Genomic DNA, 12,787 nt, shown 5'->3' with positions numbered 1-12,787 from the left:
CAGGCTGTGATGTACTGGTGCTTGAGAAAAATGTTTATGCTGACGTAGATATGTTAACCTTAAGTCTTTTTAAGTTACTAAAAACTTGATTGGACAACCAAGTTTGTCAGTGTTATTACAGAGTTTTATCATAAAAACCAACACACGCGCATAAAAACATATTTAAAATCCAGACAAAACATAACATTTTCAACATCCAGAAAAGAGAAGGAGGTGGCATTGCAAGACAAGTAAATAACACGAGACGGCATTAGAGAGAGAGATTTCTAGTCGGTAGTCATGATCGACTTCTGATTTCCCTCGGATAGAATTGCTTTATCTTTCTCAGCCATAGCCAACCTAGCTGCTTTAGCTGTCTCAGCCTTAGCCAACCTAGCTGCTTTAGTTCTCTTAATCTTAGCCAACCTAGCTGCTTCAGCCAACCTACCTGCTTCATCTTTCTTAGCCATAGCCAACATACCTGAAACAAACAAACAAACAAACATACAAATGAATGAACGGTTTTACACTTTGTTTTCTCAAAACAAAAAGAAAAAAAAAGGAATGAAGAAAGTAACGTACGTGCGCGAGAGACGCCACCGCCGCCATTCTGTCTTAGTGGGAGGACAGCATTAACAACAAGATTAAAGCCTCCCGCAGAACGTCCGCTAAGTTTCAGAGCCTTTTCAACAGCATCTTTTCCTCGGAGATAAACGAAAACCACTTACCCCAAAACAGAACAATAGGATCCAGGGAAAACCGAACGTACCATCTCCTCGAGAACATCCCTAGCAAGGGAAGTATCAAATCCTGTAACATTCAACCTAAAATAGCAGGACACCATATTAGGACAAGAACAAACAGGTTAATAAATAAGAAAGGAAAAAAAAAAAAAAAATCAATTTACACGCGCTGTCGGTATTTGTCTTGTGCTTCGGGAGTAGCAAAGAAATGGTCAAGGCGATTGCTGTCAAAAGGGTAAGCCGTAAATCGTAAAATACGTCCTCCCATGTCACTTCCATCAAACGTCAACGCCTTTTCTTCATCTTCTTCGTTAACGTAGATTAATAACACTCCATTGGAGATACAAAATAGCTTTCCTGCAGTCTGAGACATTGTCTTTGTTGGCTTAATAGAATGCAATCACGAATGTGAGTGCAGTGATTTTGTGATGACAAGGAGTATCGAGTGCCGATAAATGATTGAAGATGTGCAACGACAGATCCTGGTCTGAGTTTTTAGGATCATAGAACCTCTGGTCCATACCCATCTGTGCATCAGCGGACGGCTTCAAGTTCGCGGCCTCCACCAGGAACTCAGAACCCATCTCATCCTCACCCACAAGCACCTTACTATAGGCCGGCCGAGCAACAACCACGACCTGGCAACACTATTCCACCTTATGGTCCACCTCCACCATACCACACACCTCATAGCCAGGCGCCACCACAACCATACCCTCCCCAGACCCCGCAGCAGCATTATCAATCATGGCAGCAAGGCTCGTACTATGATCCCCAGGGACAGCAGCCTTGGCCTCCTTGTAATCCTCAGAACCCATACCCGCCTCCTCACCAAGGCGGTGGGTACTACAGGCAGTGAGTTGTACCTTGGAAGCAATAGACTTGATGTTATTGTTCTTAATGTTGTGTTTCATGTGAGTGTGTGATGGTTTTTTTTTTTTAGTAAAACTGAATTTTGCTTGAAAGTGACTCAAATTCTTTGAATTGTTGATTCCATATGATGGACGGAAGTTGTGTAAATGACATAATTTATTCACATATCGTTCCATTTACTCATAATCCTCTTGTGAAGCATAAACATTTTGCTCAAGGATTTGCTACGGAGATCATTGTAGGATTATTATGCCCGATCACGTTCGCACTTAGCAGGCTGTGATGTACTGGTGCTTGAGAAAAATGTTTATGCTGACGTAGATATGTTAACCTTAAGTCTTTTTAAGTTACTAAAAACTTGATTGGACAACCAAGTTTGTCAGTGTTATTACAGAGTTTTATCATAAAAACCAACACACGCGCATAAAAACATATTTAAAATCCAGACAAAACATAACATTTTCAACATCCAGAAAAGAGAAGGAGGTGGCATTGCAAGACAAGTAAATAACACGAGACGGCATTAGAGAGAGAGATTTCTAGTCGGTAGTCATGATCGACTTCTGATTTCCCTCGGATAGAATTGCTTTATCTTTCTCAGCCATAGCCAACCTAGCTGCTTTAGCTGTCTCAGCCTTAGCCAACCTAGCTGCTTTAGTTCTCTTAATCTTAGCCAACCTAGCTAAACGAAAACCACTTCCCCCAAAACAGAACAATAGGATCCAGGGAAAACCGAACGTACCATCTCCTCGAGAACATCCCTAGCAAGGGAAGTATCAAATCCTGTAACATTCAATCTAAAATAGCAGGACATCATATTAGGACAAGAACAAACAGGTTAATAAATAAGAAAGGAAAAAATAAAATAAAAAAATCAATTTACACGCGCTGTCGGTATTTGTCTTGTGCTTCGGGAGTAGCAAAGAAATGGTCAAGGCGATTGCTGTCAAAAGGGTAAGCCGTAAATCGTAAAATACGTCCTCCCATGTCACTTCCATCAAACGTCAACGCCTTTTCTTCATCTTCTTCGTTAACGTAGATTAATCCGCATCTGTAAAACACAAAGATTATTACAGACTAAGCAGCAATAGCGATCAAGCTGGAGGAGGAAGAAGTCACAAACCTGCAGAGAATAGTACGATTGAAGTCGAGTTCGTGAGCAAAAGCATGTATTAGCTTTATTCCACGTGATGCGAAGTGTTTTCTCAGGCCCTCTTCAACAACATCCTTACGAGAGGAGCTATACAAACAAAAAAAAAGAAACGAACCTGCTTTTTCGAATCGCTGCATCACTACCGTTCAATTCCAGACCTTCCACACCCTAAAGTAAATAAGATCTAATCAGACAACTAATTCGAGAAACAGAAAGCGATGATAAGAATAATTACTTTGATCACGGATGCGTCCATGGCGACCGACTGCTGCGCTAGGTTTTTTTTCGAGAGGGCGCGATAAAGATATTTTGATTTTTTTTGGTCTTTATAGAGAATCTCGACTTTAATTGTTATTCTGGTTTTGGGCCGTAACGTCCTGCTCGTTGGGTCTTAAATTTAGTTTAAGCCTGGACTAGGCCCATTCACTAATAACCCTGCAATGCAGTTCTTCGACTTGTAGTATTGAACATAATCAGACTTGGAGAAAATTACAAAAAAAATTAACATATAGCAATTGCACATGCATATAACATACTCGTATAACAATCGAGCTAATTGTTAATAACATGCTTTGTACATTAAATTCAAGGTTTAAAGAATAACTTCGTAGCTGTCATAAACCAAGCCCTGCTAATCAAACTCTCATGTGTTTAACACTGATTTTTTTTTTTATCAAAGTGTTTAACACTGATTAGTTTCATACTTTTCATTACAAAAGCTAAAGCTGGACTCAAGACTGATCTTTCAGTTCAAATAAGGAAATGAAGACTTTCCAAAACAAAACACAAAGAAGAAGCTAAAACCGCTTATCAGTATCACAGAAGTTCCACGAGGGGAAAAAAGGAATTTCGAGCTCCGATAGTTTGAACTCATTTCGGCAAAAGAGTTAAAAGCAGACCAAAATGATCGCTAGGCAACACTGGAAGCTCCAGCTTCTTGACGTCACCCCTCACTCTCTTCTCTTTCACATAGGACAAACCAGGAAGCGCCTCTTTCCCAACCATCTCGATCCCACCAAGCTTGTAATCATCCAGCCGACAGAAAAAACGGTCTAGCCGCTTCTGCAAAGCTCGGTTACCAGACAGCATCGGGTTCGCTTTAGTGTCGTACGTAAAACCGGGATCACCTGGCTTCAAAACCTCCCAAACATCAACCCATTGGTCCGGCAAAGGAAACTTCCCATCTAGCTTGTCGTCCCAGTTCATATCTCCCCCAAATACCACGTTGGGGTTAGCTCTGAGAGACTCCATGGCCTCATTGGCTTGTTCGACGCGTTCTCGGCTAAACATCTGGTCCCATTTAGGAGGACCTGGACAGGGGCTCTCGAGATGGCTCGTTGCCAGAACAAGCGGCTTTCTCCCCGGAACTTCAACCTCTGCAACGGATAAGTCTCTACCCATGATCGAGTTCCTAAAGCTTTTACAGCTTGAAGACTTCATCCCCACCTTGCTCAACTGCAAATCAACCATAAGAGTCAGTTTACAGAAAAATCAAAAGGAACTTGACAAATCTACAAGCTAAGAGCCTACCAGCATGCAATAGTAGCCTCTTGATTGTGACGCATCGACTAAGACAGAACAAGTATACTCTTTCCACCAGTTGGATTTGCGGAAAATCTCATATATCTCAGGGATAACTTCCTGCAAAGACCACACAAAAACCGTCAAGCTCCTTCTAAACCTCGCAGATGAAACTAACTTAAATGTTAAAAAATGACCTGAAAGCATATGAGATGAGGAGAATGGAGCTGGATAAGGTGACCAATCGCTCTCATCCTATTACTCAACTCAAGATCTTCACGGAACCAAACATTGTAAGTCAAAATCTTCACACAAGACAAAGCTGTTCCTGAACCAGAAGCTTCCCCTACAGATAAGAGTAATCAAACAAAGTAAGGACATTTTCAACGAGCAAGGAGTTTTAAAGATCCAACCTTTCGATTCAATTTCGTTTCTTTTCTTCACAGAGCCACCATCAACCTCGATGACGTCATCATCTTCCATGGCCTTGCGCTTGCTACACCGCCGCAGAGGAAAGAAAACGGACCCGACGGAGTTGTTGTTGCTTTCGAGACCCGAATCGGTCAAATCGTCGAAGCCCAGGAGAGAAGAAGACGACGGCGATCGCGTCCCGCAGATTTCGCAGGATGAGTTCTTGTACGTGTTCAGAAAGGTGCAGCCTTTACACGCCCATTTAGGTTCGTCGCTGGAGGAAGCTGAGAGGGGAGAAGGGGTGGAGAGGGGAGTCAAGCAGATCATGCAATTGAGCTTCTGAGAAGGAGAATTGAGGAATGTACATTTGGTGCAGGACCAAGAGGATGAGGATGACGATGACGACATCGCGAGAGTAGTCAAGAGTCGGAAGAATCTGGTTGCTGACATTTGACCTAATTTTTATTTATCTATTTTGACTTTGACGACAGTTACGGATATACGACGTCGTAAGACCGTTTCGGATTAAAAGAAATGGTTTTCTAAATTCGAAGGTGAACCGTAATCAAACCGGACCTCATGCGAAATTCAACCAAAACCATACAGAATTACATGTTGGGGGAATGGAGAATATACAGCATGTAAGTGTACCACTTAACATTTACGAAGACATAATTTTTGCTAAATTACAAAAAATTCATAAAATACAATGTTTATAAAACCTAGAACTTCATAACAAACAATGTTTATCAACCTAGAATTGTCACTCAACGTGGAGAAATGAACAATCATCGGAATGGTAACAAAATACAAGTTACAAGAATCATAATACTAACGCAGAAGTCTCTTGAGGAGGCTTCACCGCCGGCGACTTGAGTTGAATTCACCACCGTTTGTGTCTTATTTCCGACCTTCTTGCTGCACAAATTGAGGCAAGAGCAGCAAGTGAATAAACAGAAGAGAAATGCAGATTTATAATAACGGTAAAAAGGACAATAAACAAGTATCATACCTTCATGGGAATATGCAGCTTCCATGGCCTGCAACATCCATTTTCCAGATTAAGAAACTTCCACAAAGAAAAAAGAAGTAAAAAGGAGATACTTTGAGTCAATACTTAAACACAAAAGTTTCCAATTTTTAAGAATTTGAGACCATTTACACAACAAAGGATATGATCTTGATATTCTTTTCTTGTTATATAGCCTTCTTTTAACTCAAAGTAGTAAAAAAAATTGTAAATCAATGAGAATGTACAAGCTTCTAAGACCATTTATGATTGCAAAAAAAAAAAAAAAGCAAAGGTGATTCAAGATTAGATAACCTAGTGCATTAGCAACCATATTTTCAGATTCATGAACAATAGAACCTTCCCCTCTGAGAACCTAGATTCTATGTATTGTATATGGCTGCAAAGTTTTGGTAATTAACTGATCTGCTGGTACATGTTCTGTTGTGTTTAATCGAGTTGAATCTGTGTTGAATCGGCTTTTGAATCTCTATTTTAGTTTTAATCTGTTGGTTGGTTGTTTTCTCTGGATCTGTTGGTTTGGAAGCTTTTTTGGTTACTATTTGTCTGATTTATGTCTTCATTGTCATATTGATTGTGGCTATATCTTTGTGACAAGGATGATCAAGATGGAGGTCATGTGGATTGCGGATCCTCTGCTCTGTGCAGTAATTGTGCAACTCATGGGAATTTGCTGGGCTATTTCGCTGGTGAGGCAATTGGAGTTCCTCTTGAAGAAGAATAATAAAATGCCCATCGATAAACACCTCTCCATACAGGTTTGTTAATTGGTACATGAACCATGGTTTCTATTTATGATGTCCCTCCAGTAATATCAAATTTTCTATCATACATGATCTTATCGACATAGTTCCCAAGAAATTATTTCTTTGGTCTGATGGTGGAGTTAAAAAGCAATGACTCTTTCATCTACTTGAAAGAGTTTGGCGTCCTCCTTGAGGAAGAGTGTATTTTGGATCAGCCTGAGCGTGTTAACGGCTCTGTTGATAGTGTATCTGTAACTAATCCACTTTTTGTTTCTATCACTACTTTTTCTTTATTTTTTACGTTACTAACTTACATTTTTTACCTAGGACCGTCGTCTTAGGTAGGGGGGGTCAGATTATTTCAATTCGTATACCTTGCTATGATAGCTATTTTGGAGCCTATGCCAAATCCAGTGGAAAGGATTTTATGATATGCTTAGCTTAAATACAATCACTCTCTATAAATACTCGAATATGCCATGGATAAAACATAATTTTCACCTCACTAATTAATTTCAATAAAGTGTAAATAAAGCAAACTAATTAATGTACACCACCACGTAGACGATTGACTACAAAATCAAACGAGCGCTAATCCTGTACTCCACGATCGGACGGACATCGACGCATTGCGAGTCTCTTAAGCCTTAAAATCAACGGCCAAGATGAGAGCAAGCGTAAGGGGTGTAGCGATTTTTTTTTATTAAACCTATAGAGCTTTGGAACTGGCCTTTAACTACAGCGTGGCTGAGTACACAAAGGGTAATGCATATGCATAGGTGTAGGCGTAGACTGTTTGCTACTGTTTATATTTCCTTTAACCGTTTTGTGCGTATTTCCTTTGATGATTAAATGTAATGAAAAGATTGTAATAGGCACCAATGATGTGTAACGTCGTGAAGATAGTCAACCAAGAGCTAGGAGAAAGATCGCTAGAGAAGCCGGACCTCTTCCTGGACTCGGCACCAAGACTGTCTCATTCGTGGATCCAGATGGCTGGAAAATAATAAGCAACATGATAAAAAAAAATGATGCTGATATTTTTGCATGGACCCTGGTTTGGGATCTGATAGTGAAATCAATATAGCGATTACATGTAGATTTTGTCTAAAATATGTTCTGGTAGACAATGAAGATTTTCTGAAGGAGCTGAAATGAGGAGAGCAATGATGATGGTCGAGATCACAGCTTAAAAACGAAACCATAATAATAAACTATGTCATCTTATGAAATGAAGGGAAGACTTAGTATTTGCTCTAAAATAAGTTCTGGACGGTTTAATAAAATTTCAATTTTCCTTACCAAATTGGTTTACTCCATTGGATACGGATTTTTCGATGTCTGATTATCTTGCCCAACTTGGCATCGGAGTTTGGATTCAAATGTCTTTAATTAATTAGTATATATTCAATCTATTATTCCATCTCCAAAATATGCAGTCACATGAAACTCAGCCACTACCGCTAAAGGGAAATCAAATTAGTTGTCTATATTAATGGATCCACCTGCTTACTACAATAGTATCATTCCGAAGCCATTTACGCATTTATGGAATATACATTCCATATCGAGCCCTACCCATTACGTTACCAATCTTCAATTAGGTCTTGATGATCATGTGTATTTCTTTGGCTTCACAATTAATATATCCATAGAAATGCGGTGGAGTTGTTAGGTCTTTTTATGTCCTTACTTACCTACCCATCACGGCACGGCATCTCTAGTCACTGGAATACTGCTTTTTGTTATATAAACACCGTGTTTTAAGCGTCGGAATTGATATATATATAGATAATCCTGTAACATGTTATACCACGTGAGTTACAAAATAATTTTGCAGAAAATAGATTTTTGGTTTTGACAAATAAGATGGAGCCCCTCCACTACACCAAGAACATATGTTTCTATATGAAATGATGATGATCGTATCCATATATTAATCTTGTTAGAAACTCAACATCTCAAAAGCGAAAAAGATACCATGAAGAACATGAACCAGTCACTCGTTACCAATAATTTTTGAATTTAAATTGTAGAATTTTTCGTCAAGTGTTGTTCAAAAAATAAGATGTCCTCAAAGATTATAACATCTCAAATATGTCTAAAATTGCTCAACATTATATAGGGAATATAACATTTCAGTGCACAACGTTTCACGTTTTACCATCTAGAAAATTGTTTGATTATATGATTTCCTCTTTGTATAAAATACATTTCGTTTGACACGTTCATTAAGACTTTTTTCTTACGAAACACTCACGTTCATTAAGACTATTTTACCTAATTAAGCTACATTGTCCTAAGTCCAAATCAATTCGCATTTAATTTGCACCCGAGTTAGGTATGTATGCGTATATAAATACATACCTATTTATGCTCTTGTAACACACACACACACACCTCGTCATAAACAAAAAAATAATCTATACCATCAAAGCAAACATGAAAGGCACTTTCACTAACTTGCTTGTGCTTCTCTTCATTGCACTTGTTTGTGCAAATGTCGGTGCTAGGAAACTTATTTCCGGAGATACCCAATTCAAGGATGAAAAATTCCTTGGCGGCGGTGGAGCCGGTGGTGGCCTTGGTGGGATAGGGATTGGAGCTGGTATCAATACTGGTATCAATGCTGGAATTGGACTAGGTGGAGGCGGTGTGGGTGGTGGCGGACTTGGCGGTGGTGGTGGTGGACTCCTCGGTGGTGGTGGTGGACTCCTCGGTGGAGGCGGTTTAAACGGAGGAGCCGGTGGACTTGGTGGTGGTGGTGGCTTTCCTTGAACGTATAGTCAAGTGTTTGTGTGCGGTGTGTGAGCTCATTTACAGCTTATTATGCTACTCAAATCATTTCCGTTGTCATAATAAATTTAGAGAGTGATTACATCACATTTACATTTTTATTTCAACTTCAATGTTTTAATCGAGAAAGACCTTAGCTAATAGCTACTACTTTTAGCGGTTATGGTCGGACTCGTAGTATGTGTAACGTCAAATATTATTATTAATTAGTGAAACATTTCCGATTTATTTACTGTTTGGGATTCTTTTTCTCTTATGTACTACGAAATAGATTATTCTATTTGTCTATTACACATGCTTGAAATGCTTATCGTCACATGATTCTTGGTTGTAGAGAATCCAAGATTTTGATGATCATAATGCGAAGTTAAAAATCTGAAAGCCTAAGTTACAAAAAAAACATGGATTAAAATGTCTCTTATATAAATGATTATTTTGCACGCCAAAAATAATTATCAAGTGTTACTTTGATGAATCCATGTAAAACATAGAATGATAGAATATGCCTTCTTCATATATCAAAAGCTTGGGTGGTGGTACCTTGACTCATATTTATAGAAGCCAAGCTCTTGATTCCATTTTGAAATATCAATGGATCAAAATGCTAACAACATAAAGAATGTCTACAACTCCAAGACTTTGAACAAGAAAGTTGTATCAGAAAATAGTACAAAGATCAAACATTTTCTTTTTCTAATATGTTTATTACAATATCTTCTTCTTTTTTTAAACGAGAAGATAACGAGAGAACAATACTTTACCACTCACTGAGGATGTGGTTGCTTTGGCCTTTTCTTGGTTTGGCTGATGATTCCTCCACCACCACCAACCCATGGCTCTATTCTTTTTAAATTCACATTTTTAATTCAATTATAAATCTTTTTAATCCCTAAAAAGTCCCTTTTGCCACTGAAACCGATATTTTTAATTTATTTATTACCAATTCATCAGTTCAAGGCAACAACAACACTACAAAGTAGTAGGATCAGGAAGCTCCAGGGACAAAACAAAGTCTCAACCTTTGTAAGATTTCTACACAACCCTTTTCATTTCTTCGTCTCGGATCAATGTTTTCATTCACAGAATCTCATATTATGATGTTTTATTTCTTTGTGAAATTATAAATTCGATCTCATCGCTGTTACTGAGTTCCCAGATTGGTTTCAAATGTTCTGTTAATGAATCAAAATCTTATAGTCAAGGCTTTTCGGATTCAAAGTGTTCTCCTTTTCGTCTATTAGATTGTATTTTGATTATTCTTGGATCAAACTGTTATGTAGAGGATGAGAGGTGGGAGTCTATGGCAGCTAGGGCAATCCATAACCCGTCGCCTTGCTCAATCCGACAAGAAACCTCTGTCACGCCGCTACTTTGCCTCTGAAGCCGACCTCAAAAAGACAGCCCTTTACGACTTCCATGTCGCCCACGGTGGGAAGATGGTTCCTTTCGCTGGCTGGAGCATGCCGATTCAGTACAAAGACTCCATCATGGACTCGACCGTTAACTGCAGGGTCAACGGCAGTTTGTTTGACGTTGCGCATATGTGTGGTCTGAGCCTCAAGGGCAAAGACTGTGTTCCTTTTCTCGAGACGCTCGTGGTTGCTGACGTGGCTGGTTTGGCTCCTGGGACCGGGAGCTTGACGGTGTTCACGAACGAGAAAGGAGGTGCTATTGATGACTCGGTGATTACCAAAGTGACGGATGAGCATATCTATTTGGTGGTGAATGCTGGTTGTAGGGATAAGGATTTGGCTCATATTGAAGAGCACATGAAGGCTTTTAAATCCAAAGGAGGTGATGTCTCGTGGCATATCCATGATGAGAGGTCTCTTCTTGCCCTTCAGGTTTGGCTTATTGATTTTAAAACAGAAGATTGTCTCCTTGTAGTTAGAGCACATTGTGATCTTGAACTGTGTGATGTAGGGTCCTTTGGCTGCACCGGTGCTTCAACATTTGACTAAAGAAGACTTGAGCAAGCTTTACTTTGGACAGTTCCAGATTCTGGACATTAATGGTTCCACTTGCTTCCTTACCAGGACCGGGTAACATCTCACGTTTCACACTTTCACTGTCAGCTTTGAGTCAGATGCTATACTAGGGCTGGGATTTTGAACTGAACTGGACCCGTCGAACCGAACCGAAATTTTTGGTTAGGAGTTCGGTTCGATTCGGTAGGTTTTCTAAAAAAGTTTAGTTTTCGGTTCAGTTTGGTTCAGTTCAGCAATCAGTTACTTTGGTTTTCTTTAAAAGGAAATTATAACCAAACCGTACCAAAAACCCAAACTGAAGTACCTGAATTAATCAAATTTCAAACCGAAAAAATCGAAACAACCAAACTAACCGAATTTAACAGAAATTAATCGAACTTATCCGAAATTTTAACAAAATTAAATCAAAATATAACCGGAATCAAAAACTTTGGTAGGATTTTCAAAAAACGAACTAACCGAATACCAACCAAACTGAACTTTATTTCGGGTTAATTTGGTAAAATTTATGTTGACCGAACTACGAGCTACCCGAACCCGCAAGCCTACGCTATACTATCCTTTTGTTTCTTGGTTCTACTAGAAAGAGTTATGTTGTGTGTTTTCAGGTATACAGGGGAAGATGGGTTTGAGATCTCAGTTCCATCCGAGCATGCAGTTGATTTAGCCAAAGCAATCTTGGAGAAATCCGAGGGAAAAGTAAGGCTCACAGGCCTAGGAGCAAGAGACAGTCTCAGGCTAGAAGCAGGTCTTTGTCTCTACGGCAACGACATGGAGCAACACATTTCTCCTGTCGAAGCTGGGCTCACATGGGCCATAGGGAAACGTAGAAGAGCAGAAGGAGGGTTTCTTGGAGCTGATGTGATCCTCAAACAGCTTCAAGATGGACCAACGATCAGAAGGGTTGGATTCTTCTCTTCGGGACCACCAGCAAGGTCGCATAGCGAGGTACATGATGAGAGTGGTAACAAGATTGGTGAGATCACGAGTGGTGGGTTTAGCCCCAACTTGAAGAAGAACATAGCTATGGGGTATGTTAAGTCGGGTCAGCACAAGAACGGGACCAAAGTGAAGATCTTGGTCCGTGGGAAACCTTATGAAGGCAACATCACTAAGATGCCGTTCGTGGCTACCAAATACTACAAGCCGTCATGATATGTGTGTGTGTCTTCTTCGTCTGTGACCTTTGTCTCTTGCTTTTGTTAAATGACTTCTGTTTTCTTTGTTCTGATTTGGCATGAAAGTGTACGTTCTTTTTGCCAAGAGGGTATTTGCTTATTTCACTGTTATTGAAATAAAATTTTAACGCATCTTAAACACCAAACTATGAACTTGTTCTCAGTAGGGCTGGGGGGTTTTCCGGATCAGCTTCCTAAGCTCCATTTAGGTTTTATATATATAACTTCAATTTTTTTGGATTGTTTTGAGTTTGATTAGTAATAACTCAATATATTTTTTATATATTACAACAAAATAAATATGAAATTTAACATCTGAAATATTTATCACAATTTTACGTACAAACACATAAGAATATGGTTAATGGG

The 12,787-nt window shown here is 39.4% G+C and overlaps 3 protein-coding genes and 1 long non-coding RNA gene across 4 annotated transcripts; 2 read left to right on the top strand and 2 right to left on the bottom strand.

Moving 5' to 3' along the window:
- Positions 1–2,472: 2,472 nt before the first annotated feature.
- LOC106311139 lies at positions 2,473–3,065 on the bottom strand. The gene is made up of 3 exons (XR_001263928.1): positions 2,984–3,065; positions 2,719–2,916; positions 2,473–2,646 (listed from the first exon to the last, which is right to left on the bottom strand). It is a non-coding gene; the product is annotated as an uncharacterized LOC106311139 (long non-coding RNA).
- A 315-nt stretch (positions 3,066–3,380) lies between these two features.
- On the bottom strand, positions 3,381–5,130 carry LOC106307871 (tyrosyl-DNA phosphodiesterase 2). Its single transcript, XM_013744954.1, has 4 exons — positions 4,683–5,130; positions 4,467–4,615; positions 4,279–4,389; positions 3,381–4,203 (listed from the first exon to the last, which is right to left on the bottom strand). Exons 1-4 carry the CDS (start codon positions 5,128–5,130, stop codon positions 3,619–3,621), a joined length of 1,293 nt encoding a protein of 430 aa, XP_013600408.1. The 3' UTR covers positions 3,381–3,618.
- Positions 5,131–8,843: 3,713 nt separating this feature from the next.
- On the top strand, positions 8,844–9,484 carry LOC106308223 (acanthoscurrin-1). The gene has a single exon (XM_013745355.1). It carries the CDS (start codon positions 8,899–8,901, stop codon positions 9,232–9,234), a length of 336 nt encoding a protein of 111 aa, XP_013600809.1. The 5' UTR covers positions 8,844–8,898; the 3' UTR covers positions 9,235–9,484.
- Positions 9,485–10,170: 686 nt separating this feature from the next.
- LOC106312228 (aminomethyltransferase, mitochondrial) lies at positions 10,171–12,551 on the top strand. The gene is made up of 4 exons (XM_013749669.1): positions 10,171–10,275; positions 10,533–11,096; positions 11,176–11,294; positions 11,849–12,551. The coding sequence occupies exons 2-4, from the start codon at positions 10,536–10,538 to the stop codon at positions 12,393–12,395; spliced, it is 1,227 nt and encodes a 408-aa protein (XP_013605123.1). The 5' UTR covers positions 10,171–10,275; positions 10,533–10,535; the 3' UTR covers positions 12,396–12,551.
- Positions 12,552–12,787: the final 236 nt, after the last annotated feature.

This window comes from Brassica oleracea, chromosome C8, assembly GCF_000695525.1.
Source record: "Brassica oleracea var. oleracea cultivar TO1000 chromosome C8, BOL, whole genome shotgun sequence".
In the NCBI taxonomy this organism is placed as follows: domain Eukaryota; kingdom Viridiplantae; phylum Streptophyta; class Magnoliopsida; order Brassicales; family Brassicaceae; genus Brassica; species Brassica oleracea.
This window is presented reverse-complemented; position numbering and strand designations above follow the sequence as displayed.